The sequence below is a fragment of the Oryctolagus cuniculus genome, chromosome 13, assembly GCF_964237555.1.
Source record: "Oryctolagus cuniculus chromosome 13, mOryCun1.1, whole genome shotgun sequence".
Lineage (NCBI taxonomy): Eukaryota > Metazoa > Chordata > Mammalia > Lagomorpha > Leporidae > Oryctolagus > Oryctolagus cuniculus.
The window spans coordinates 44040460-44063779 of NC_091444.1; the positions used below are offsets into that span (position 1 = coordinate 44040460).

A 23320-nucleotide genomic window follows, 5' to 3' on the forward strand; every position below is an offset into this window, starting at 1 on the left:
GGGGCTTTCCTGCCAGTCTCTCTAGATCTCCCCAATCTGGTCACTTAGCATCCTGTGCTTCTTCCCTCTTGATTGACTAGCCTTTCCCAACACTAGGCTGCAGCCAGTTATTCTAATCATCAAATTGTTACAAAATGCCTGAATTTTCTTTCAGTTGGATGGATGGAAGCAAAGTAGATTATGTGTCCTGGGCCACAGGTGAACCCAATTTTGCAAATGAGGATGAAAACTGTGTAACTATGTATGCAAATTCAGGTAAACAATACACAAATCTTCTGGAATCTGCTTTGTGGTGTGATGTGTCATTTTCTACATCCTTAGGATGCAAGTAGCAAGTTGTATGCTTAGGTCAGGCAAGAAAAGGAGAGAGAATAAGGGGGAATTGATATTTGCAGCACAAATGTTGAATTTGTAAGAATGGTTGCTTAACATCTACACTAATAAATGACATAGGCAGTCCTCTCATTTCCTCCCGAATGATGAAACATATTTTCAGGTTCTGACTTGAGGAGGATATCCAGGATTTGTTTATCTATCACTGTCTTCTCTGTAGCTTCTGTTATTCTGTAAAATAGGCATAAAGACAGAATTTTCTGTCATTAAGAAATTGAATAGGATATTCTAAAACACAAAGTATGTTTGGTATATATAAAGCTTAGATATTATTAGATTATTAATTTAGCTATCATAAATTATCTAGCTAATACATCTTCAATACCAGGTACATGCTTGGTTCAGAGGATTCTCTATATAAAGTTGAACTGTGACTAGTTTAAGAGAAAAAGCAAAAAGATTTTCCTTGAATTCTTCTAGTCATTTGTGTAAAAATAGTCTGATTACATTCGAATTCACTTTTGGGAATCTTTATAAAATTTTTTAAGAAGAGTAAATATTTTTAAACATAAATATGTATATCTAATATAACTATTTTGCTCTTTGCCAGGGTTTTGGAATGACATTAACTGTGGGTATCCAAATGCCTTCATTTGCCAGCGACATAACAGCAGCATCAATGCCACAGTTATGCCTACTGTGCCTCCAGGCCCACGTGGTTGTAAGGAAGGTTGGAATTTTTACAATAACAAGGTACTAGAAAAATTAGGTACAGTCTTGGCATAGACCGATCTGGAGAGTGGGAATGTGACTCTGTCCACCCAATGTGAGCCTTTCCCTACTTCATCACTTTAGGAAACTTTTGGCACCAATGAGTGAAGATTCCCATGATACAGCCTCAGTGGAAATTGAGAGCATAATTGAGATATTATCCAATAGATGTACCCCTTATCTCAAGGGAGACTACAAATTTGTAGAAAGATTGTGGGTCACTAAACTAACTTAATTTTTAAAATAAATTTTATTTGGTTGTGAGAAAATTTATCTTTAGTTGTACTCCTCATTTTGATTGATTTGGTTTTGATTTATTTAGTGCAAACATCATTGTCTTTAGATAATTGCTATTGTTTTTGTTTGTTTTTACCTTCTCTTCCAGTGTTTCAAGATCTTTGGATTTGTTGAAGAAGAAAAAAAAAATTGGCAAGATGCACGAAAAGCTTGCATAGGGTTTGGCGGAAATTTGGTTTCCATACACAATGAAAAGGAACAAGGTATGTGGGCCATTTTATAACTGATGATGTAGTTCAATAGGTCACTTGTCCCCTGAAATGATCAGATATTGCTGAAGCTAAGTGGATTTTGTCATTGTTTTTCAGGGTAAAACTAGCAAGGGGAAAAAAGTAAACACTTCCTAAGAAGGACTTTATTCAGTTGTAGGCACCATGTTGGCATTTTAAAGTCCCTTTCTGTTGTCACAACTCCTCTGTGAAGGGGGAAATGGTGTCAAGAGAGCACCGAATTCAAGGCGCTTGGGAAGTAAGCATTGGAGTTGAGATGAAAACTTAGCTCTGTCCAGCTTAAATCTCATTTTCTTTCCACCAAATCAAGAGCCGAAGAAGAGTAGCTCCAAGCATAAAATGGAAAATCAGTGATTTCCTATTGACTGCTCTTTTCATCACTTAATCATATAAGTTGTAATGAAATAAAGCTGGTATTGCAAAGATGTGCTGAACACAATGAGAAAATGTTTTTGATAACAATGGAAGGATAAGCCAGAGTACAAAGAAGAATACTGAAGGAGAATAGACTGACTGTAAAATTCATTGTATTTTTCTCAAAAGAGAGGCACTTACCACTTTGCACAGACTTTTCAGCATTGCCTGTGCAGTAATGGGTATTAGGTTAATTTCTGATTTGCACTTTAAGGGGGATGTTGCCCAACTGCAGGAAGTTCTGGTTAAACTGAGGAAGTGTCTAGAAACCACCCTCCTGCTAGCCAGGAAGAGTTGAAAAGACCCTTGGATTGTGCAGCTAAGAAAAGAGGATGTGGACTTTCAAGGATCATTCTGGAAAGGAATGGCTCCCGAAGGAAGGCCTAGAACTAGCAGTTCTAGTAGCAGTTGCAAGGAAAGAGATTTAGGTTCAAAACCAAGAGGCCATTCTAACAGCTGGAAATGGTCCATTGGGTTGCTTCATGAGGGAGATCAGGTTTCTGAAAGCTGTGAAAACACTGCAGCTGGAAGTTCTCAACTAGATGCTACAGAGTCACACACAGTGGCTGGTGTGCAGTGTGGAAGATGCCCACACATACCCTTTATGAGAATGTTGTAGGAGAGAGGTGGACTGGATGTTCTGTAAATTTCCTTTTGGCTCTGAAAGTCTTATATTTCCCAAATAACTTACTAATAAAAGTGTTGTGTCTCAAAACCTATAAAAAAAGAAGAAAGATACCAGAAACCTGCACGCTGCTTTCCCAGATGTTTATTTTAGTCTACAAAGGCAGCCGCGTGCTCTGTTAGAACACAGTGTACGATAAATCAACCCTGCTTTTGCTGAGAACGTCTGACAAGTTCAGCAGCTTGCCAGAGACTGAAAGAAAAGGGTCAACCCATGGCACACAGTATAAGGACATAACACTCACATTTCTCTAACTGGCCTTCAACACTTCGGGCTTAGCTACTCAGCACAGAAACACAATAATTGATTTCCTCTCTTAACCACAAAGTGCTGATTCCTGGCACGATGGAATTATAACCTAGGTAATAGAGAAGTGCAGAAGGAAACAATTTTCAGATAAAATAACATTATTCCTGGCAAAGCAGGCATACGTTGTTGCATTCTTATTGTGGTTGTTGGCAGAAAAAAAAGTCAGAGCTGAATATTGGCGGGTACAGCTTTTCCACATTTCATTTCAACTTGGGGATAAGGCAAAAGTTATGATCTTATTTAAGAAATAAAACCCAAATAAATATCTACCCATTCTCTTCTCTCTGAAGAATGTTAGAAGAAAGATTTATTATTATTTCACCTTGAGTTCCTTGAGAAAATGGTAAATCTCTGACCTAGGTGGTTGCTGCCTCTACTACTCTACAGAAAGAAAAAGCATATAGCAGTGACCTTCCATGGAGTAGTGTGTTCATGAATAAACAGATAGTTGTGTATCAAGAGAGACCTTCTATCTAGGATCTCAGTCCCCAAATGGCCGCAAGAGCCAGGTCTGGTCCAGGCTCAAGCCAGGGATTCAAGTACTTGGGCCATCTTCCACTGCTTTCCAAGATGCATTTGCAGGGAGCCGGTTCAGAAGCAGAGCAGCTGGGACTTGAACTAGCGCTCCAGTATGGGATGCGAGCATCATAGGCAGCTGCTTAGCTCACTGCAGCACAGCACCAGCCCGTAATTTGCATTATGTATTAGTGACCCTCAGTGCTTCCTCATCCTATTTGCTATTTACACTCAGAAGACTTATTTAAGCATGAACATTTGCAAATTGGTGTAGATGCTCATCTTCCTGGGAGGCAATGACACTTTCAGTGGCCAAAGTAGGCAGCTGCTAGGGAAGGCATGGGGATGGGCTAAACTAGAGAAAGAGAATAAAGGTAACTTCATTTTGGTGTATTTTTATTTCTTTGAAATCTATGTGATTTTTTTTCATTGTACATGTTTTCATAATCATTTCAAAGACTCTTCGTATGCATGGATTTTATTTTTTGCATCGAAATATACTAAGAATTTCCATGAAATTTAAAAAATTACCCTCATAATTAAACCTCTTACAGCTTTTGGTATTTACCAGTGTTTGTGCCACAGAACTAATAATGAACCAAGAAGCTGTATTCGTTCTATGCTCTTTGAATTTCTGTCAATCTTCCCACCCGGTGGTGTGAGCATGTTAGCATCAGGACGCCTCTTGGCCCAAGCACACCAAGCGGCTGGCCACTGATCCCTAGGAGTTGCCTACATAGAAGGAACCCCAGTTGAATAGCAATCTGAACTACTGATCATTGACAGCACCTCAATTTCTTTTTTACAAATAGGTTAAGAGCCTACTCCCCATTAGTTATAATCATCCGTGTATGGGGACCATCCAGCCCACAGGTTGTATAAAAGGCCTGTGTGATCGTTTGGTTTGGCTCTGGCAAGGTAACCACAGGCAGGACGTGAGATTAGTAAATCTACAGCAGGCTAATTTTTAGGTTGATGGTTTATGTGGCCTACAGTGATGTAATAAATATCCAAATAAGTGGTCCTTTGGCAGGAGAAAGTTCCCCACCACTGTAAAAATCAGAAGCTGCTGATCCATAGGATGACGATTTATGAATGAGAACAATGTGCCTCTTCTTGAAGATGGTAGGCAGCACACCCTAGATTGGGGTGCTAAAAACTGGAGAGTGGGGCATGGACTCAGCTTCAGCCTCTTTCGATCCCCTTGACCTGGTGCCCTTGGACAGGGCAGAACTGTCTGCAGTGGCCTAGATGAAACCTAGACTTTTATTTATTTTCTTAAAAGATTTCTTTATTTATTTGAAAGTCAGAGTTACATAGAGAGAGAAGGAGAGACAGAGAGAGAGAGAGAGAGAGAGAGAGAGAGAGAGAGAAAGTCTTCCATCTGCTGGTTCCCTGCCCAGTTGGCTGCAACAGCCAGAGTTGCACCCATCCAAAGCCAGGAGCCAGGAGCTTCTTCCATGTCTCCCATGTGGGTTCAGGGGACCAAGGGCTTGGGCCATCTTCTACTGCTTTCCCAGGCTATAGCAGAGAGCTGGATGGAAAGTGCAGCAGCCAGGACTCAAACCAGCACCCATTAAGGATGCCGACACTGCAGGCGGCGGCTTTACCCGTGACACCACAGCCCCGGCCCGATCCTAGACTTTTATTGTAAGGAATTTGTCAAAGTCCAAAGCTCATCTGAAAGCAGAAGGCTAAGGTTAGGATGTTTGTTTTCGTGGTATATGCTTTTAAACAAGGATAAAGACATGTGTCACATGCACAGTATTTGGAAATTAATATTTTGAATGTTTTCAACATTTTGAATTGTCACTCCCCAATTTTAAAATTATTTCCTGAACTTTCTTTCAGCATTTCTTATCTATCATATGAAAGACTCCACTTTTAATGCCTGGACTGGGCTGAATGATGTCAATTCTGAGCACACGTTCCTTTGGACAGATGGGCGAGGAGTTCATTATACAAACTGGGGGAAAGGTTTTCCTGGTGGAAGAAGAAGCAGTCTGTCTTATGAAGATGTACGTCTCAGTTTCAAGTCACCTCTCTCTATGCTGTTAGCTTGCCTAGAGTCATCATATTATTGACTAATCTTCTGGGAGAAATCTACCAGAATATGTCTTGATCTGGGCTCTCCTTTCAGATTTAATTGTTTCAGACAGAGCCGACCTTAAGGAAACAGGCTTAAATTCCGCCCAAGAATTCTTCCCCGTGAAGGGAGTGGCAGTAGTGAGAGGCAGTGGGAAAGCCAGCACCTTTTGGAGGCTAAGTTGTAATCTGGACAAACATTTACCCCCAGAAGTATCAACTTCCTTTGCATCAGCTTCCCCTTATCGCTTGCAGCTGTTGGAGTGCTTGTGGTGTACTTTTGGAAGCTCTCAGTACTTCTAAAGATACCATCAGCATTATCATGACCATTACTGAGCTAACATTTATTTTTAAACTACTTACTATGTGCTAAACACTGTGGAAGTGTATTTGTACATTAACCTAAGAGATAGACAATTGTGTTTTGATTTTACTATTTTTATCTGGCTATTTACTACTTTCACCTGTATATAATTGAACAGTCAACCTATCAAAGTCACACATCATGTTAGGGATTGTGATATGTGTGAAAAATGTCAGATTTTGTTCATACCCTGAAAGAGCTACCTGTTAACTGACTACAAGGCTTACACGAGAGGACGGCAGGAAAATGAAAGTGTAATGACAGAATCAGCTATAAAATCCTCCAGCAGTGAGGAGTGAAGAAAGTCACTAGGGAATGGGGCGATCCATTAAGGTGACTCCTATCCATGATGCTTTATGCAAGTCACTGCCTTTGCATGGCATGGTAGAGGAAGAGAATATGAAAAATAATTATAAGCATTTTTATCAAGACACATAAAACCTAATAATTAGAGGAACTTGATAAGAGGATAATAGGGCAATGCTAAGTGAGCCAAGTCTTCAAGAAAAGGTCACAAGGTGTGTTTGGATAGGAGAGAATGATTTTGGATCTAGCAGGAGTTTTATATAGAAAAGAAGTACAAATGAGCTTCAAAGATAGGAAGAATTTAGAGAAATTCATGTGCCTTATGAGAGAGTTTGGACATGGCCAGATTGCAGCAAAAAAAAGAAAAAAAGATTTTGAATAGAAAAATGATCTGACCAAACTGACATTTTTAATGGCAATTAATTTGGTAGCTAGGTATAGAGTAGATACATTTGAGAAATGTGTAAGTTATTTCCTTCAGAGAAATTCCTTGACCCACATTACATAAATGAGGGCTGAAAACTGACTGAAGAGGTTAAAGTAAAAGGGAATGAAGTGGGGTTTGTTCAGAAAAACTAATGCCCAGAGGTGAATTTTTAAAAAACTGTATAATGGAGTGTGACTTTTCTTCATTTATTTATTTGAGAGGCAGAGAAACAGAGATAGAGAGGAAGAGACAGAGAGGGAGAACTTCCCCATCAACTGGTTCACTCCCCCAAATGCCCACAGTAGCCAGGACTGTATCAGGCTAATGCCAGGAGCCAGGAACTCAATCCGGGTCTCTCCCATGTGAATGGCAGGAACTCGGCTGCTTGAGCCACCACTGCTGCCTCCCAGGGTCTGGATATCCAGGATACTGGAGTCAGGGCCTGGAGCTGAGTACTGAACCCAGGCACTCTGATATGGGACATGGGCATCTCAACCACTGGGCATTACACTTACTCCAAGAGGTGAACTTTACGTGTATCTAACAGTTTCATTATTTCACATTTTGTTTTTAGCAGAAAGAAACAGAAATAATTAAAAAAAAAAACACCAAGAAACAAGGATCTGTAATTTCACTATCCAGAGAATACAATATTAATTTAAAAACATTATTCCTAGATTTTTCACATGTGTAAATATATAAAGCTGATTTTTGCAAAAATGGAAACAAAACACAGATAATGTTTTGTTACAATTTTAGCACTTCAGAAATTGAGGGGACTAAATTTTTTGCTTATTAGTGATTGATTTAAATAATTTCTGATTCATGCTTGTTTTCTTTTTCTTTCACCATAAATATACAGGCAGACTGTGTTGTTATTATTGGAGGGAAATCAAGGGATGCAGGGAAATGGATGGATGACACCTGTGACAGTAAGCAAGGCTACATATGCCAGACACCTTCTGGTAAGTTCTACCAAACTGCACCTGCCTGGAAGAGCTAGGTTTTATAATGCACTTTTATAATGGCCACTTCCTTGTACATTAGCAAATCTGTTTGATTCCTGCTTTAGTCCTTGTGAACCTATGACACACAAAATGAATGGTATTTTCTATACTTTATTCATGAGTATGCGCCATCACGCATTACTAGAAAATTTTGTGCAGACTGATTTTGTTAGAAAATTAGGATATTTGCTTACATGGGTCATTAAAAAAAGATTTATTTATTCATTTGAAAGAGTGATACAGAGAGAGGGAAATGGAGAGAGAGATTCTCCCATCTACCGATTCACCTGCAAATGGCTGCAACAGCCAGATCTGGGTCAGGGAGAAGTCAGGAGCCAGGGACTGCATTCTGGTCTCCCACATGGGTGGTAGGAACTCAAGTACTTGGGCCATCATCCACTGCCTTCCCTTACACACTTGCAGGAAGCTGGGTGGGAAGCGTGGAGCAGTGGAGACTTGACCCAGTGTGTGACTTGATGCTAGTGTCTCATAACCCAGTGTGCCACAATGCCCATTCCCCGAGCCCTTTTTAAATGTCAGAGTCAGAAAAGCTCAGTTCAACTCAGAAAACCTGAGACACATTGGCACAAAGCATCATATACGGCTTGTTTTCTGTTCTATATTCTGTGTTTAAAATGTTGATACTTGATTTGAATTTCTCTTTTCACCTGGAGAACCCTATAGTTAAATGAAAATAAAAGAACGCATGAGGATATTCACTGAGAATCAATATTAGAGTTGTACACATTTTAGTTTCTATTGAAACTAGAATAACAATGTCTAGCTCCACAAAAGAGTGAAGAATGTAAACACAGACTAGAAGTGAGGGTTGGGATTGCAAAGGTTGCTGTCACAGCTCTTGAGGAGGGGTTTGAGCTAGAAGTAGAAGGTACTTGTTCTTCCAGATCTCAGAGATTTTTCTACACTTCCTGGAGAATCAGAGAACTAATTTCAACTTATGATAATGACTGAAAACTGCTTCGGGTTTCTTCAGATAAATTAACAATAGTGCAAAAATTCCAACTTTCTTTCAATCCAAAAGCTTTCCAGATAGTGTCACTTTTCTTTTTATAGAGTTGCTTTTCCATATCTATGGGTTCTGCGTTTGTGGATGTGACTAGTCATGGATCGAAAAGATACAAGCCGGCGCCGCGGCTCACTAGGCTAATCCTCTGCCTTGCGGCGCTGGCACACCGGGTTCTAGTCCCGGTCGGGGCACCGGATTCTGTCCGGGTTGCCCCTCTTCCAGGCCAGCTCTCTGCTGTGGCCAGGGAGTGCAGTGGAGGATGGCCCAAGTGCTTGGGCCCTGCACCCCATGGGAGACCAGGAGAAGCACCTGGCTCCTGACATCGGATCAGCGCAGTGCGCTGGCCGCGCCGGATTGGAGGGTGAACCAACGGCAAAGGAAGACCTTTCTCTCTGTCTCTCTCTCTCACTGTCCACTCTGCCTGTCAAATATATATATATATATATATATATGTATATATATATATATACACATACACACACACACAGAGGGAGAAATAACACCTATAATGAACACATGTAGATTTTTTTCTTGTCATTATTCCCTAAGCCATACAAAATACCAATGACTTACATAGCATTTGTCTTGCATTATTGTTATTGGCAATGCAGAGATGATTGAAAGTATTCAGGAGCTGACTGTTAATGAACAACTTAATACGTTATCCCTCTTAGTAGTTTTTTTGTCTGTTCTACTTAATATGACTGGTTTAATTCTGTAATTAATACACAGTTATTCTTAAGTGTTAAAAATTAACTGAAATGTGGCTGGCGCCACGGCTCACTAGGCTAATCCTCCGCCTAGCGGCGCCGGCACACCGGGTTCTAGTCCCGGTCGGGGCACCGGATTCTGTCCCGGTTGCCCCCCTTCCAGGCCAGCCCTCTGCTGTGGCCAGGGAGTGCAGTGGAGGATGGCCCAGGTGCTTGGGCCCTGCACCCCATGGGAGACCAGGAAAAGCACCTGGCTCCTGGCTCCTGCCATCGGATCAGCGCGGTGCGCCGGCCGCAGCGCGCCGGCCGCGGCGGCCATTGGAGGGTGAACCAACGGCAAAGGAAGACCTTTCTCTCTGTCTCTCTCTCTCTGTCCACTCTGCCTGTCAAAAAAAAAAAAATTAACTGAAATGTGATCCCTGTTAAACATAAGAGTGGGAATAAGAGAGGGAAGAGATGTATAATTTGGGACATGCTCAAGCTGACTTGTCCCAAATGGTAGAGTTAAAAACATACCAGGGGATTCCAATTCAATCCCATCAGGGTGGCATGTACCAATGCCATCTCACTATTCCAAGTGATCAATTTCAGTTCACAATTGATCATAATGAAAGGACTAAGAGTCAAAGGGAGCACATAAACAAGTCTAGTACCTGCTAACACTAACCAATGGAATAAAGGGGAGAGTGATCCAACATGGGAAGTGAGATACTCAGCAGACTCATAGAATGGCAGATGTCCTAAATAGCACTCTGGCCTCAGAATCAGCCCTAAAGGCATTCGGATCTGGCTGAAAAGCCCATGAGAGTATTTCAGGCATGGAAAGCCAAGACACTCTGGCAAAAGATCTCTGCGAGTGAGATCCCAGTGGAAAGAACAGGTCTGCAAAGAAGGAGGTACCTTTCTCTGAAGGGAGGAGAGAACCTCCACTTTGACTATGACCTTGTCTAAACAAGATAAGAATCGGAGAACTCAGAGGGCTTCCATAGCCTTGGAAACTCATGACTGGTGCATAGGGAGATTACTGATGCCATAAACAGGAGTGTCAATTTGTAAAGTCAACAACAGGAGTCACTGTGCACTTACTCCTCATGTAGGATCTCTGTCCTTAATGTGCTGTACATTGAGACTTAATGCTATAACGAGTACTCAAACAATATATTTCACTTTGTGTTTCTATGGGGGTGCAAACTGTTGAAATCTTTACTTAATGTATACTAAACTGATCTTCTGTAAAAAAAAAAAAAAAAAAGAAATTGTCAATTCCCAACTTGACTCTCACTGGGATTAAACATGACAATAGGTCTGATCTGATTTCATCATCATTTAAAAAAAATCATCTACTATTTTTCACTTTATGTTTCTGTGTGGGAGCAAACTGTTGAAATCCTTACTTAATGTATACTAAGCTGATCTTCTGTATATTAAGATAATCGAAAATGAATCTTGATGTGAATGGAAGGGGAGAGGGAGTGGGAAAGGGGAGGGTAGTGGGTGGGAGGGACGGTATGTGGGGGAAGCCATTGTAATCCATAAATCGTACTTTGGAAATTTATATTCATTAAATAAAAGTTAAAAAAAAAGAAATAAAACACACACACACACACACACAAAAGAAAGTATTCAGGAGGATAGGTGGAGCTTACATACAAATACTATGACATTTTATTGTTTTAAATATTATTTTAAAAATATTTATTTGAGGGGAGGTAGAGAGAGTGAGAGTGAAATAGAGAGACTGAAAGAGCTCTCTTCTACTGATTTTCCTCCTAAATGCCTGAAATAGCCAGGGTTAGTCCCAACTGGGTGGCAGGGATCTAATTACTTGAGCCACCATCTGTTGCCTCCCAGGGTGCACATTAGCAGAAAGTTAGAACTGGGAGGGGATGTGAATATCCCAACCAGTGCTTAACCATTTTGTCGAGTACCTCCCCTATTGTCCCATTTTGTTATTTAGGATTTTTTAAAAAAATTTTATTCATTTGAAAGGGAGATATAGGAAGAGACAGAGAGAGACAGAGAGATCTCTCATCTGCTGGTTCACTTCCCAAATATCCAGAACTGCTGAGACTGAGCCAAGCTGAGTTTGCAGGAGTTGGAAACTCAGTCTAGCTCTCTCACTGGGGGCAGGGAGTTAAGCCATCATTGGCTGTTTCCCAGGTTATGCATTAATAGGAAGCTGGGATGAGAAGCTGAGCCAGAGCTTGAACTGAAGGACTCTAACCTGGGATGTGGGCTTCGTGAGCATCCTCCTCACCCCTGTGCCAAACACCCTCCCCCACTGTGCCGTTTAGTATGAAGGTCTTTAACAGCCATGGGTTTTCTATCTTCAAGGCCAAGGCAGTAGTGCTTATGGAACCAGTTCTCCCATGGTTATCAAGGGCCCACTGGGCTTTGCCCCACAGCCCTGGGATCTTGGGCCACCAGTAAGGCCAAAGCCAACCCTCATTCCTCTACACTTTGAGTAAGGAGGGAAGCTCCTTATAGGAGTAAATTATGATTGAAAGTTTATTTAAAATCTTTTTTTCTTGTAAACTTAAGTCATAGAATGTATTGACACAAATACAAATATTTTGAAAATTTTTCATGACAAGGACAGGTGAACAATGTTAAAGTGAAAAAAAAAACAGCATATAAAATCTTGTAAACTATAAATTATGCAAAAACATTTTCAACCCCTCTTTAAAAATAAGACTAAGGAAGACTACAGAAATCAAAATACGAATACTAGTTACCTGCAGATAGTGAGATTATGGGTGACTCTAGTTTCTTCCTTGTAGTTTCCTGCATTTTTCAAAACCTCTGAAAGTATGCATCTCTCTCCCTAGAAAACTTAGAATAAAGAAGCACTATTTGAGAAAATATAAAACATTTTCTTTGCTTAGAAAGTACAGAAAAATATGTAAGAGAAAAACTTCTCTGGAATCTAGCCACATAGAAATAATTTCTCATTTATTTTTTCTAAATTTTTTCTGTCATTTAAAAACATTTGTTTCAAATTTTAACTGATGTACATTTGTACATATATAAAGTTTCCATATGTGTATAGATTATTTAATGTCCACTTAGGATATAACATGTCTGTTGCCACAAACATTTATCATTTTTATGATGAAAATATTCAAACTCAGGTCTTCTAATTCCTTCTCTCTCTCTCTCTTTCTCTGTTTCTTTTTCTTTCTTTTTAAAAAATATACAGGACCTTACCATTATCTATAATCTCTCATTGTGCAATAGAATGCCAGAATTCCTTATTCCTACCTAAAACTCAGTACCAGCTCTGGTAACCACTTTTATACTCTTAACTTCCATGAGATTAACTTTTTTAGATTCTACATATGGGTGAATTCATGTGGTTCTAGTCTGGGTGAATTCATCTGGTTCTAGTCTGTCTGTGCTTGGTTATTTCACCTAACATAATTATGTCCATCCATGTTGGTTCAAGTGACAAGATTTTATCCTTTTTATATGTGAATGGTATTCCGTTTTGTATATCTATGTACTACATTTTCTTTTCTATTTATCAGTTAGTGGACATTTAAGTTATTCCCATTTCTTGGCTATTAACAGGGCTGTGATAAACGTGGTAGTGCACATGTCTCTTCTACAGACCGATTTCTTTTCCCTTGTCCCAGTAATATGATTGTTTGATCATAGGGTCATTCTGTTTTTAACTTTTTGGTGGGCCACTATACTCTTTTCCACAAAGGTTGTATTAATGCACATTCCAACTAACAGTGTGCAACAGTCCCTTTTCCTCCACATCTTTATTAGCTCTTACTTTTTTTTGATAGTGGCCAGTCTAACTAGAGTGAAGTGATATTTCCTGTGGTTTTGATTTGCATTTCCCTGATGATTAATGATGTTGAGAATCATTTTCATGTACATATTGGTCATTTGTATGTATTCCTATGTTCATTTAGACCTACTGCCCATTTTTAGGTAGAACTATTTGGACACCTTTTTCCCATTGAATCATTTGAGTTCTTTGTGTATTCTGGCTATTAACCCCTTGTCAGATGTATAGCTTCCAAATATTTTCTCTCATTGTGGTCTTTTCACTCTGTTTTTCTTTTTTTAAGATGTATTTATTTATTTGCAAGTCAGAGCCACACAGAGAGAGGAGAGGCAGAGAGAGAGAGATTTTCCATCCGATGGTTCACTCCCCAGTTGGCTGCAACGGCCAGAGCTGCGCTGATCCAAAGCCAGGAGCCAAGAGCTTCTTCTGGATCTCCCACGTGGGTGCAGGGGCCCAAGGACTTGGGCCACCCTCCACTGCTTTCCCAGGCCACAGCAGAGAGCTGGATTGGAAGTGGAGCAGCTGAGTCTCGAACCGGTGCCCATATGGGATGCTGGCACCTCGGGCCAGGGCGTTAACCTGCTGCACCACAGCGCCAGCCCTCTCTTCACTCTGTTGACTGCTTAGTTTCCTATCTTCCTTTACTTCTTTAGTTTGATGAAATACCACTTGTCAATTTTTAGTTTTGTTTCCTGTGCTTTGAGTTCTAATCCAAAATGTCCTTGTGCAGTCCTATATTCTGAATTATTTCCCCCAAAGTTTCATGACTTCTATTTAGATCTTTAATCCATTATGAGTTGACTTTTGTACCTGGTGAGAGAAAGAGATCTAGTTTTGTTTCTCTCCAGTGGATGCCCAGTTTTCCCAGAACTGATAATTAAGGTTTGCTTCTTGACTCTCTAGTCTGTTCTATTAACATTTATGCACACCTGGGGTGAATCCTACTTGATCATGGTGATTAATCTTCTTAATGGGCTGTTGGATTTGGTTTGCCAGTATTTTATTGAGGATTTTTGCTTCTATCTGCATAAAAAATATTAGCCTGTAGCTTTCTTTTTATTGTTGCTGTGTCCTTGTTTCATTTCAGTTATCAGGGTAATGCTAGCCAGATAAAATGAGTTTGGAAGGATTCCCTCCTCTTCTTTTTTTTTTTTTTTTTTTTTTGAACAATTGAAGAAGAATGGGTATTGGTTCTCTTTTAGATGTTTGGTGACATTCAGCAGTGAAATCATCTGTTCCTGAACTTTTCTTTGATGGGAGATGACTTTTTGTTACTGAATCCATCCTCAATACTCATTCTTGGTCTGTTTAGGTATTCTGTTTCTTCATGACTCAATGTTGGTAAGGTGCATGTGTCCAGGAGTTTCTTCATTTCTTTTCTAGGTCACCAAATTCGTTGGCATACAATTGTTCATAATAATCTCTAATGATTTTTTTTTCTCAAAAAAAGATTTATTGATTTGAAATGCAGAGTGACAGAGAGAAAGACAAAGATGTCTTCAGTCTGCTGGTTCACTCCCCAGAAAGCCACAACAGTCAGACTGAAGCCAGGAGCCAGGAACTCCATCCGGATCTTCCACATGGGTGGCAGGGGCCCAAGCACTCAGGCCATCTTCCACTGCACTCCCAGGCACTTGATCAGGGATTTGGACTGGGAGTGGAGCAGCCAGGACTTGAACTGGTGCTCTTATATGGGATGATGGTGTTGCAAGCAGTGGCTTAACCCACTGGGCCAAAATCCTGGCCCCTCTAATGACTCTATTTCAGTAGTGTCAGTTTCAATTTCTTTTTTCATCTCTGAGTTTTAAAATTTACATATTCTCCTTTTTATTTTTAGTCTAATTAAGGGTTTGTCAATTTTGTTTACCTTTCAAGAAGCTACATCTTCATTTCATTGCATTTTTGTCTCTTTAGAAGTCTCTCTTTTCTGATCTGGTTTCATTATTTCTTTCCTTATATTAACTTTGTACGATTTGTTTTGGTTTTTCTAGTTCCTTGTAGTGCAACAATAAAATGTTTGAAATCGTTCTGTTTTTTTTTTTTATATATCTATTTATTTTATTTGAAAGGCAGAGTTACAGAGAGGCAGAGACACAGAGAGAGATCTTCCATCCTCTGGATAGAAAGGCCGCAATGGTTGGAGTTGGGCCCATTTGAAGGCAGGAGGCTGAGCTTCATCTGGGTCTCCTACGCGGGTGCAGGGGCCCATGCATTTGGGCCATTTTCTACTGCTTTCCTAGGCCGTTAGCAGGGAGCTAGATTGGAAGTCAGGCAACTGGGACCCGAGTTGGTGCCCATTTGGGATGCCGGTGCCCCATTTATCCACTATGCCACAGCCCTGTCCTCCCCCACCTGTTAATGTAGGCATTAATTGCTATAGACTTCTCTCTCTTGGTTTTGCTGTATCCCATAGGTTTTGGCATGTTATGTTTCCATTTTGATTTGTTTCAAGGAATTTTTAAATTTTCTTCTTAATTTCTTCCTGGATTCATTGGTTGCTCAGGTGCAAGCTGCTTAATTTCCATGTATTTATGTAGTTTCCATAGTTTCTCTTGTTACCGATTTCCAGTTTTATTGAATTATAATCAGAAAAAGTACTCAACAGGATTTCTGTTTTTAAAAATTTCTTTTTTTTTCTTTTTTAAATATTTATTTATTTATTTGAAAGTTGGAGTTACACACAGAGAAAAAGAGAGGCAGAGGCAGAGGCAGAGAGAGAGAGAGAGAGAGAGAGAGAGAGGTCTTCCACCTGCTGGTTCACTCCCCAGTTGGCTGCAATGGCTGGAGCTACGCCAATCTGAAGCCAGGAGCCAGAAGTTTCTTCTGGGTCTCCCATGCAGGTACAGGATGACCAAGGACTTGGGCCATCTTCTGCTACTTCCCCAGGCCATAGCAGAGAGCTGCGTGGGAAGTGGAGCAGCCGGTACTTAAACCGGTGTGCATGTGGGGTGCCAGTACTGAGGCAGTGGCTTTATTTGTTAGGCCATAGTGCCAACCCCTAAAAATTTCTTGAGATTTGTTTTATGATCTACAATTTGATCTGTTCTGAGAATGGTCTATGTGTTTTAGGGAAAATTATGTGTCCTGCAGATGTTGGGTGGAATGTTCTGTAGATGTCTGCTAGGGTTAATACATTTAGAATGCAGTTTAATTCTGTGGTTTCTTTGTTGATTTTCTCTCTGAATGTTCTGTCTATATCTGAAAGTGAGCTGTTTAAGTTGCCCATTATTATTGCCTCTATCTTTAGATCTATTAATACTTGCTTTCTATATTTAGGTGCTCCAGTATTGATTGCATATGTTTTTATAATTTTTATTTCATTTTTTTGCATTTTTTTTGATTTTTTTAAACTTTTATTTAATGAATATAAATTTCCAAAGTACAGCTTATGGATTACAATGGCTTCCCCCCCATAACGTCCCTCCCACCCGCAACCCTCCCCTTTCCCACTCCCTCTCCCCTTCCATTCACATCAAGATTCATTTTCGTTTCTCTTTATATACAGAAGATCAGTTTAGCATACATTAAGTAAAGATTTCAACAGTTTGCTCCCACACAGAAACATAAAGTGAAAAATACTGTTTGAGTACTAGTTATAGCATTAAATCTCAATGTACAGCACACTAAGGACAAAGATCCTACATGAGGAGTAAATGCACAGTGACTCCTGTTGTTGACTTAACAAATTGACACTCTTGTTTATGGCCTCAGTAATCACCCTAGGCTCTTGTCATGAGCTGCCAAGGCTATCAGAGTTCACTGACTCTGATAATTTTTAGACAAGGCCATGGTCAAAGTGGAAGTTCTTTCCTCCCTTCAGAGAAAGGTACCTCCTTCTTTGATGACCCGTTCTTTCCACTGGGATCTCACTCACGGAGATCTTTCATTTAGTTTTTTTTTTTTTTTTCCAGAGTGTCTTGGCTTTCCATGCTTGAAATACTCTCATGGGCTTTTCAGCCAGATCCACATGCCTTAAGGGCTGTTTCTGAGGCCAGAGTGCTGTTTAGGACATCTGCCATTCTATGGGTCTGCTGTGTATCTCACTTCCCATGTTGGATCATTCTCTCCCTTTTTTATTCTATCAGCTAGTATTTGCAGACACGATTCTTATTTATGTGATCCCTTTGGTTCTTAGTCCTATCATTATGATCAACTGCGAACAGAAATCGATCACTGGGACTAGTGAGATGGCATTGGTACATGCCACCTTGATGGGATTGAATTGGAATCCCCTGGTATGTTTCTAACTCTACCGTTTGAGGTAAGTCAGCTTGAGCATGTCCCAAATTGCACATCTCTTCCCTCTCTTATTCCCACTCTTATATTTAACAGCAATCACTTTTCAGTTAAGTTTCAGCACTTAAGAAGAATTGTGTATTGATTACAGTATTCAACCAAAAGTATTAAGTAGAACAAATAAAAAAAAATACTAAGAGGGATAACATATCAAGTTGCTCATCAACAGTCAGGGTGAGGGCTGATCAAGTCACCGTTTCTCATAGTGTTCATTTCACTTTAACAGGTTTCCTTTTTGGTGCTCAGTTAGTTGTCACCTATCAAGGAGAACAAGTGGTATTTGTCCCTTTGGGATTGGCTTATTTCACTCAGCATAATGTTTTCCAAGTTCCTAACAGGGATCACTTTTCAGTTAAAATTTAAACACCTAAGAATAATTGTGTGTTGATTACAGAGTTCAACCAACGGTACTAGAACAAAAAAAAAAATACTAAAATGGATAAAGTATTACATTGTACATCAACCATCAGGACAAGAGCTGATCAAGTCACTTATTTTTCTAAATTGAGATCATCATTGTATAATGATCCTATATGTCTCCTTTAAATGCTTTTGATTTAAAATCTGTATCTGATATATGTGTTCATAGTCCTGCTTTCTTCTCGGCTCAATTTATATAAAATATCTTATTCCATCATTTCACTTTCAGTCTACATTTCTTCTTATAGGTGACATGAGTTTTTTTTAGCAGTTGAGTTTTTTTTTTTTTTTTCAAATCCATTCAGTCACTCTGTGTGTTCTAATCGGAGATTTTAATCCATTTATATTTGAGGTAATTATTGATAGTGAAAGTGTTACTATTTCCATTTTGATACTTGCTTTCTGGTTTTATTATATTTCCTTGCTTGTTACTTTTGGCAAATTTATTAGAATTAGGCCGGTGCCGCTGCTCACTAGGCTAATCCTCCGCCTTGCGGCACCGGCACACCAGGTTCTAGTCCCGGTTGGGGCGCCGGATTCTGTCCCGGTTGCCCCTCTTCCAGGCCAGCTCTCTGCTGTGGCCAGGGAGTGCAGTGGAGGATGGCCCAAGTGCTTGGGCCCTGCACCCCATGGGAGACCAGGATAAGTATCTGGCTTCTGCCATCAGATCAGCGCGGTGCGCCAGCCGTGGTGGCCATTGGAGGGGGAACCAATGGCAAAGGAAGACCTTTCTCTCTCTCTCTCTCTCTCTCTCTCTCACTGTCCACTCTGCCTGTCAAAAAAATAAAAATAATTTATTAGAATTATAATTTACTTTTGGTCAATGTAGTATGGATTATAGCAGATTTTTGCTTTGTGGTTACTATGAGACTTACAAAAAGCCACTTTGATATCTAACAAGCTATTCTGAAATGATGATAACTTAACTTTGCTTATAAAGAAAGGAAAAGAAAAAAGAGAAGAAAAAAGATGTAAGAAATACAAATAAAATACACTGCACTCCTTTCCTCTCCACATTTTGGATGTTTGATGCTCTATTTTATCTTACTACATTGACTATCTCTAAACATGTTAATGCAGTTATTTTTAATTGTTTTGGTTTCATACTAAAATTATTGATTGTTTACACTCCATGTTTGCAATACCAGAACATTCTGAATTTGTATAGGTACTCTTACCGGTGAGTTTTCCACCTTCTGATATTTTCTTCTGGTTCATTAATGTCTCTATCTTTCAGCTTGAAGAACTCCATGTAACATTTCTTGTAAGACAGGTCTGGTAGTGGTAAATTCTATTAGCGGGGTGGCACCATGGCTCACTTGGTTAATCCTCAGCCTGCCGCACCGGCATCCCATATGGGCACCGGGTTCTAGTCCCGGTTGCTCCTCTTCCAGTCCAGCTCTCTGCTATGGCCCAGGAAGGCAGTGGAGGATGGCCCAGGTACTTGGGCCCTGCACCCACATGGGATACCTGGAAGAAGCACCTGGCTCCTGGCTTCAGATCAGTGCAGCGCCAGCCATAGCAGCCATTTGGGAAGTGAACCAACAGAACGAAGACCTTTCTCTCTGTCTCTCTCTCTCACTGTCTATAACTATCTGTCAAATAAAACAAATTCTCTTGGCATTTGTTTGTCTGGAAATGTCTTTGTCTTTTCTTCATATCTAAATGATAGCTTTACTAAGTACACTATTCTCTGTTGGCAAGGTTTTTTTCCTTCAGTTCTGTGAAAGTGTCATTCCACTCTTTCACGGTCTGTAAGATTTCTGGTGAGAAGTCTGCAGTCAGTCAAATTGGGACACTTGTGTGTGTTACTTGTTTCTTTTCCCTTTCAGTTTTGGGGATCCTCTCTTTATCTTTAACCCGAGAGCTTGATTATAATGTCTTGGGGCAGATATGGTTGACTTGAACCTGACCCCTGACCTCTGACTTTTCTGTCCCTGAATAGTTGGATCTCTCAGTTTGGAAAGTTTTCTATTACTAGCTTTTTGAATGTGCTTTTTACCCTCTTTGTTCTTCTCAAGTCCTGCTTAAGCATCAGTAGCTTATATATTTGCTCTTTTAATAGATCTCAAAGTTTCTGTAAGCTTTTAGTTGCTCCTCTCGATTCTTTGTTCTTTTTCACCTATGTTTTCACTGATTCTTCTGTTTGATCTATTCTGCTATTGATGCCTTCCATAACATTTTAAATTTCACTTCATGTACTTTGCACTACATGGATTTGTTTGAGTTTTAAAAATTACTTTCCATCTCTCTGATAAGTCTCTCTATTAGAGTATTAAATTGTTTGTGTTTTCTGGAAGTTCATCAAGTTTCCCTGAAACAGCTATTTAGATTTTTTAATCCAAGAATCTGCAAATGTCGGTTGCTCTCTGGTGCTTTTCTGCCACTTTATTTTGTTTGTTAGGTGAGGTCTTACTTACCTGAAAGGTTTTGATGCTTAGACAATATCTATAGCTTGAAGAAATACTTTATTTATAGCCATCCTTCCAGATATTAAAAGAGTATTGCATATTTTTTCTGAGTCTGTGAACACTTCTACTATTTCAGCACCAGATGACTCCCTAGGTCAAAATCTGCCACAAGTCTGCTGTTGATGCATTGTCACGGTTTCAGCCATAGAAAACACTCCAAGCCCAAATTTGTACCAGATCAGTGGTTGACATATTCAGAATGCAGTGAGGACATGTCTGACAAAGGAAGTCCATTTCTGCAAACATATACCTGGGGCTGGGATAGGCCCGATACTTCATCCTGTGGCCCTAGCTCCTGCAACGCTAGCTTACATCTGAATTCCACAGCTCGTTCACTGAGATCAGTACAGTATGAAGTTTAGGACCAAACCTCTCACTGCTATTAGCAGTCTGATACTGAGCTGGACTCACAGTCTTAGGCTACTGCAACCAACCACAGATGATGTTGGTTGAGATACATAAGTCTGACCATGTAGGGGCCATGGGACTCCACTTGATACTGGTACAGGTCTAGAAGATCCTTCCATAGGCACTGATTTGGGAATAGGGACTGTTAGGACCTGCCCAGTGTTGAATTTTCCAACTTGGCACTGGGTCATACGGCACAGTCCTTATTCCTTACAGTCTGCTCAAAGTTTGGGGAGGATGATAAAGGCAGCTTATTGGCCATCAGGTTTATACCAAGCTGGTTCCCACCTGAGACTCACTGTCAAAAATCTTGCAGATTCTTGGGCCGCAACCCTGGCAGTGATACATACCAAAGCATGCCCTTCCTATTGGGTCACAAGTCTCTGCCTGAGGCTTGGGCAAGGCTAGAGATTCTCTCCATAGGCAATGACCTGAGGACAGAGTCTTGGGGCTTTATCTGGTGTTGTCACCATGGCAGAACTGGCTGTGAACTTCAGGTTGGAGGAGAGAAGGTACAGGTATCCTTTGGGCACCGGGCTGAGGATGACCCAAAGTTTCAATCTCCAGGTACTGACTTGGGAGCAGCAGCTGTGAGGCTCTTCTGGCACTGATTTCTTGTTGTGTTGGGGCTCGTATTGGGTTGCAAGTCTAAGGTTTGGATTTCATTCCCTCTCCCTCCCACAAGTGGAAGGCTAGGTGTCTCTTTTCGTGCTGTATTTCTTGGAGCCGGGGGGAGAGGTGACATGGGCAACTTTTCCCCTTCTGTTTCCTTTCTTGTTACTACAATACTAAAACCAGGCACGGCAGTCCCTCCCCTGGATTCTGTAGCTCTTGTGCAGGTGACTTGGTGTTTGAATAGGTGTTCCACCTGTATCTCCATGTGGAGACAGTCGCCAGATCATCTGATCTAACTGCCATCTTGCTCTGCCTCTCCTGTGAATATTTTAATAAATAAACAAATTAGCCAGGGGAGCCAAGTTTCCTCGCTGTACAAGCAGACTTCAAAAAGTTTATGGAAAGTGAAAATTATGAAGAAACTCTGCTCGGGTTGCAAGTTTTTTTGTCTGGGCAGCTTCTCTTTTTATTCCATATTTCCATAAATTATTTGAAGTTCCTTCTTTGGAACTGTTTTTTGTTATGTACTTCAAGTGTTATTTGCCACTTTTTATGGTCCAAACTATTTCTAATGGTGTTAAGATGTGTCTGGATCTCAAGCTGGGGAATTATCAGATAGCTTAGTTCTCTACATGCTATAACATTTTAAGGATCCTGACGTATGTCTTTGGTTTAATGATCCTATGCCAACACAAGATGGCAGCAACAGCAGAAGAAAGGGGAGGCTGCCTTCTCTTTTGCTGAAATGACGTTATCGTTTACTGAGCATGACCAGAAGAAAGTTTGGCACTTCTGTAGTGACAGAACAAAGCAGGTGGTGGGACTGGTTGGTATCAGATCAAACAGGATGGAGAATCAACCAAGAAAAAAGCTGGCAGGCCAGGATATCTAGGACCCTAGACCAGGGGTTATTTTTTCCATGAAGAGCTGGTTTTAAGTATTTTAGGTTGTGCAAGCCATACAGTATCTGTTGGGACTATTCTACTCTGTTGTGGTCATAGTTATGCACAATGTGTAAACAAATGAGCATGACTGCTCCAAGACAAATTTATTTATAGACACAAATTTGAATTTCATATGTTTATAATATCAATAAAAATTATTCTTTATTTTTTTTTTTTTGGTTTTGTTTTTAGCCATTTTTAGTTTATGAGCTACCAAAACAGACAATAGGCCAAAATTCACCCTCTGGCCATTATTTGCCCTGCCCTAGAGTGGAGACTTAGAAGGCATATAGCTAAGATACATGAAAACAGGCACTTTTTGTATATTGATTAATTTGCCCAGTGCAGATAGATAGACATAAGGCAATGATTGGAAACCTGTACTAAGATATTGAGTAGGAAAATTTAGGAATGTGAAATGACTGTGGCTTAGAAAGACTCCAGCCCACGGGTCAGTTTGCGTAAGAGGTGAGGGCCTAAATGAAGTCATCCATAAGAGTAAAGGCTGATCCTGAGAGCAGGATTAAAGGAATCAGTCACTTGTGTGTGTATGTGTCCCTATTCCAAACCTAAGCCAGTCTCCTGAGGATAACACTAGCTATGGACAGATTCAAGTAGATACAAATAGATGCACACTCACAGAGGGAGTGGAACAAACAGGAGAGGAAGAGGAAGGCTGTTCTTGACATTGATATATGACTGAGGTGGAAAAATAAGGATCAGTAAGCACAAGAAGACATATTTTTTAATTTGTGATTTGTGGTTAAACTGTGGCATTTCTTTCATCTATATGCTAGATCACATGGAAATTTGATCACATATCTACATCAATATCCTATATGCAGTTTGGAAATTGTTCAGTTTACCTAGGCATATTGATTAAAAA

The 23320-nt window shown here is 40.2% G+C and overlaps 1 protein-coding gene across 1 annotated transcript in view; it reads left to right on the forward strand.

Moving 5' to 3' along the window:
- Positions 1–23320, forward strand: part of MRC1 (mannose receptor C-type 1) — a 113241-nt gene that overhangs the window by 74480 nt on the left and 15441 nt on the right. The window contains exons 19-23 of the mRNA XM_002717356.5: positions 155–255; positions 944–1086; positions 1490–1604; positions 5407–5573; positions 7600–7702. Coding sequence (XP_002717402.1) covers positions 155–255; positions 944–1086; positions 1490–1604; positions 5407–5573; positions 7600–7702 — 629 coding nt within the window. The remainder of the gene's footprint in view (positions 1–154; positions 256–943; positions 1087–1489; positions 1605–5406; positions 5574–7599; positions 7703–23320) is intronic.